This window comes from Psammomys obesus, unplaced genomic scaffold (assembly GCF_907164565.1).
Source record: "Psammomys obesus unplaced genomic scaffold, mPsaObe1.curated_primary_1811, whole genome shotgun sequence".
NCBI lineage: Eukaryota > Metazoa > Chordata > Mammalia > Rodentia > Muridae > Psammomys > Psammomys obesus.
This window is the reverse complement of record NW_026596201.1, coordinates 312,957-317,135: the sequence shown is the minus strand read 5'-3', so window position 1 is coordinate 317,135 and position 4,179 is coordinate 312,957. Positions and strand designations below refer to the sequence as shown.

Genomic DNA, 4,179 nt, shown 5'->3' with positions numbered 1-4,179 from the left:
CCCCTACCCCTGAGGGAGGAGCAACCTTGCTAGTCCACAGGAGAGGACATTGTAGCCATCCCTGAAAATTTTTGATTTTTAACAAAAGTCTGTCATGACTGCATCTCGATATTTGTAGTCTGAGAGCTCTAAGTTGGACCTTGAATTTTTTTTTAATTTTTAATTTTTTGTATTTTATGTGCATTGGTGTTTTGCCTGCATGTATGTCTGTGAGTGTCAGATCTTGGAGTTACAGACAGTTGTGAGCTGCCATATGGGTGCTGGGAATTGAACCTGCATGCTCTGGAAGAGCAGCCAGTATTTCCAACCGCTGAACCATCTCTCCAGTCTGGCCCTAGAAGTTTTATGTTGACTTTTCCCCCAGTGATGGCTTACTCACTCTGAGGATATTTTTGGCTGTAGATTTAACCTGGATACTCTCACAACACAATACCCAGGCTACTGACTTTCTTATTTGATAACTATTTTGCATAGGTCCCTACAAGCCAACCCACCTGCCATATTTTATAAACCAGGCCTTTCCAGTGAGAACTGAAATACATCAGACAGGCAGAGGCATTAAGATGGAGTCACAGATCCAGGTCTTCATATTTCTGCTCTTCTGGATGTCTGGTGAGACAGTAAAAACTATTGGAATATCATCAATATAATTAATTTGTAGAAAAATACAGCTATTTACTATAGGAATCCAGTAGTATGCAGGCAATGCCATTTGAAAAGGAATTTTAGAACACAACTTTTGTATTAGGATTTTATTTTGTGTATATGTGAATACTCATTGTCTCTTTCTGATTCCAGGTGCTGAAGGGGACATTGTGATGACCCAGTCTCCTGAAATCATGTCCACATCTGTAGGAGAAAGGATCTCAATAAGCTGCAAGTCCAGTCAGAGTGTATATAGTAATGTAGCCTGGTATCAACAGAAATCAGGGCAGCCTCCTAAACTGCTAATCTATGGTGCATCCTATCGGCAAACTGGGGTCCCTGATCGCTTCACAGGCAGTGGATCTGGGACAGATTTCACTCTCAGCATCAGCAGTGTGCAGGCTGAAGACCTGGCAGTTTATTACTGTCAGCAGTATTATGACTATCCTCCCACAGTGCTTCAGCTTCTAACAAAAACCTCACTGAGAGTTTCAACAGCTGCCTGCACCACACAGCCCTGACCCTGCACACTTCCCCTTTCTTCCTGAGCTCTTCAGTGCTTGACTAATTGATGCAATGTTCAGCAGAAAATTAATCCAGAGATGGCCTTCATTCTTTTATAGTTTTGATAAACATAGGTACATGTAGATAGACTGAGCAATTAAATTAAGAGATTTGGAAGTTGTGGTGCTGCACTGAGAAGATACAGTACAAGCAAAGAAGTGTCATTTAACTTTATTTACAGTGCCATGCTGGTTTTAGACATCTGCATGTTATGCCTTCAGGTTATAATGAATCTGTGGAAAAATAGGGTAGAATTTATACCATTTACAAAGAACATAGAATCACGAGATTATTAGTTTAGATTGGGAATCCTCAAGCAATTTATTACTGACCTGAGCAGTGCTCATCTTGTATTCAATTCCTTCAGAGCTGGCCAAAGATTTGTTATACAAACTGCAAGGATTAAATCCCTTTATCGTTCATCAGCATTCATTCAGTATTATTATTCGAATATCTGTACTCATTAATCTTGAAAATATTAGGACACATTTGCTGGTTTACCTGATCTTGGAGTCTCATTGCTATTCAAATACATGTACATACATCAGACATTAAAATTTTAAAACAAAATGAAACAAAACAAAACAGGAAGCTTGTTAAGAGGCAGAAAGACCCAATGCTCTCTCAGAGCTCCTCAAGAAAAGACAATGAGAATATTAGTTTTGTGTTGTTGTGCAATGTAATCTTGGCAAGGTCCAGTCAGTACATGGGACCTGAGCCTTGAAGGAGTTGATGTTTCAGTCCTTGAGAACTGGGCTTTCTCCTTTGAAGGGCCATGGATATCGGTCCTAGGGCAGCTGTGACTGAAACATCCTGTGTTTTCTTTGCCAACAGTGTCAAATTTAACTCTCTTCTCCCCTTGATTCAACACCTACCTTCAAATAGTATGGAAGATTCTGCACTTCTTAAAAAACTGTCTTGACTTAATCATTAACTTATGCAAGACTTCCTGGTCCCAAGTTTTCCTGTTGTCTTCTTAATTCCTCCTTCTGTTCTTCTTCGACTTGACTTATCACCATTCCTGACCCTTACATCTGCAGGCTCATGTCATTGTGGGAAAGTTTTTCTTCCTCTATCTATTGTTATTGATAGGTTTATTGAGTATAAATAAACCTGGAACCTGTGGTCCCTCAGTTTGTAGAATATCCTTACAGGACCTTTATTTTAAGGGCTTCACTGAAAAATCAGGTGTTATTCTAATGGTCCTACTCTGTATATGACTTTATCTTTTCCCCTTGAATCCTTTAATAATCCTTCCCCCCATATATGTTGAGTATTTTCTTTGATATGTTTTGTGGTATGCTACTTTTTTAGTCTCCTTGGTATTCTATATTAATCTTGTACATTGTAATACAGATAACTTATTGTTTAAATTAGAGAAATATTGTACAATTTTATTGAATGTATTTTCTGTGCTTTTTAACTGGACTGTTTTCTTTCCTCTGTCCACACTATTCAAGGAGTTGTTATTTTGAGAGTTTATCAGGATTCCTTCCTGTTTTGTGTCTGGATATCGTTTTAGACATAGCGGTTTCTTTGATAAAGCTACTTCATCTAACTTGTCTTCAAGACCTGAAATTCTCTCTTGTGTGTCTTATAATCTTGTGGCGACTCTTAACTCATTTTTAAATTTAAATGCACTATTTTAAAATTATTCATTCACTTTTCATCCACATTGTAGCCCTCTTACCTCCTAGTCCCCTCCTCTATTTCTCAGAAAGGGGTACACATTTTCCCCTACCGTCTGACTGCAGCCTATCAAATCTGGTTAGGACTACCTGCGTTTTCTTTCTCTGTGTCCTGGCAAGACCTCTAACAGAAGTAAGTGATCAAAGAACCAGCTACAGAGTCCATGTCAGAGAAAGCCTATGCTCCATTTACTACGGACCTACCAGGAGAATGAGTGGCCTATGGGCTGCTTCTGAGAAGGGGAATCTATGTCCTCTTCATACATGGTACTTTGTTGGTGCATCAGTCTTTGAAGTACCCATTGGGCTCAGATTTGTTGGTCCTGTCATTTTGATTTGCATTTCATTGATGACTAAGAATGTTGAACATTTCTATAACTGTTTCTCTTCCATTCTATATCCCTGTTTTGAGAATTCTCTGTTTAGTTCTGTACCCCATTTTTAACTGGATTATTTGGTTTGTTGGAGTTTAGTTTCTTAAGCTCTTTATATATTTTTATTATTAACTCTCTGTCATATGTATGGTTTGTGAAGATTTTTTCTCAGTCTGTACACTCTTCTTTTGTTCTGTTGACAATGTATTTTGCTTTATAGAAGTTTTTCAGTTTCATGAAGTCCCATATATTAATTGTTGATCTGAGAACCTGAGCTGTTGATGTTTTCTTCATGAATGTGCCAATGAGATAAAGGGTCATTCCAGTTTTTGTTATAACAGATTTAGCCTGTCTGGTTTTATGTTGAGCTTTTTGATCCACTAGGACTTTAGTTTTGTACAGCATAAGTATGGTTCTATTTGCGTTTTCTACATGTAGACATCCAATTAAACTAGCACCATTTGTTGAAGATGGTATCTTTTTACCATTATTTGAATTTGGCTCCTTTTTAAAAAAAATCAAGTGTCTGTAAGTGTGTGGGTTTATTTTTTGGTCTTCAATTTGATTCCATTGATCTACAAGTCTGTTTTGATTTGCAGAACCATGCCATTTTTAATACTCTTCCTTTATAGTGTAACTTGAGATGAGGGATGGAGATACGTCCTGAAGATTTTTTATCATACAGGATTGGGTTAACTATTCTGGGTTATTTGTTTTTCCATATGAAATTTAGAATGTTCTTTCAAGGTCTGAAAGGAATTTTCTTGGTATATTCATAGTGATCTCATTGAATCTGTTGGCTGCTTTTGGTAAGTTGACTTTTTACTCTGTAGACCTACTAATCCATGAGTATGGGGATTTTTTTCTACAATATTTTAAACATGAATGGGTGTTGGACTTTGTCCAAT

At 37.5% G+C, this 4,179-nt stretch overlaps 1 gene segment (V, D, J or C); it reads left to right on the top strand.

Annotated features, from left to right (window-relative positions):
- Positions 1–542: 542 nt before the first annotated feature.
- LOC129667989 (immunoglobulin kappa variable 4-1-like) lies at positions 543–1,166 on the top strand. The segment is given in 2 exon segments: positions 543–612; positions 799–1,166. Coding segments are annotated over 2 exon segments (417 nt in total).
- The last annotated feature ends 3,013 nt before the right edge of the window (positions 1,167–4,179 follow it).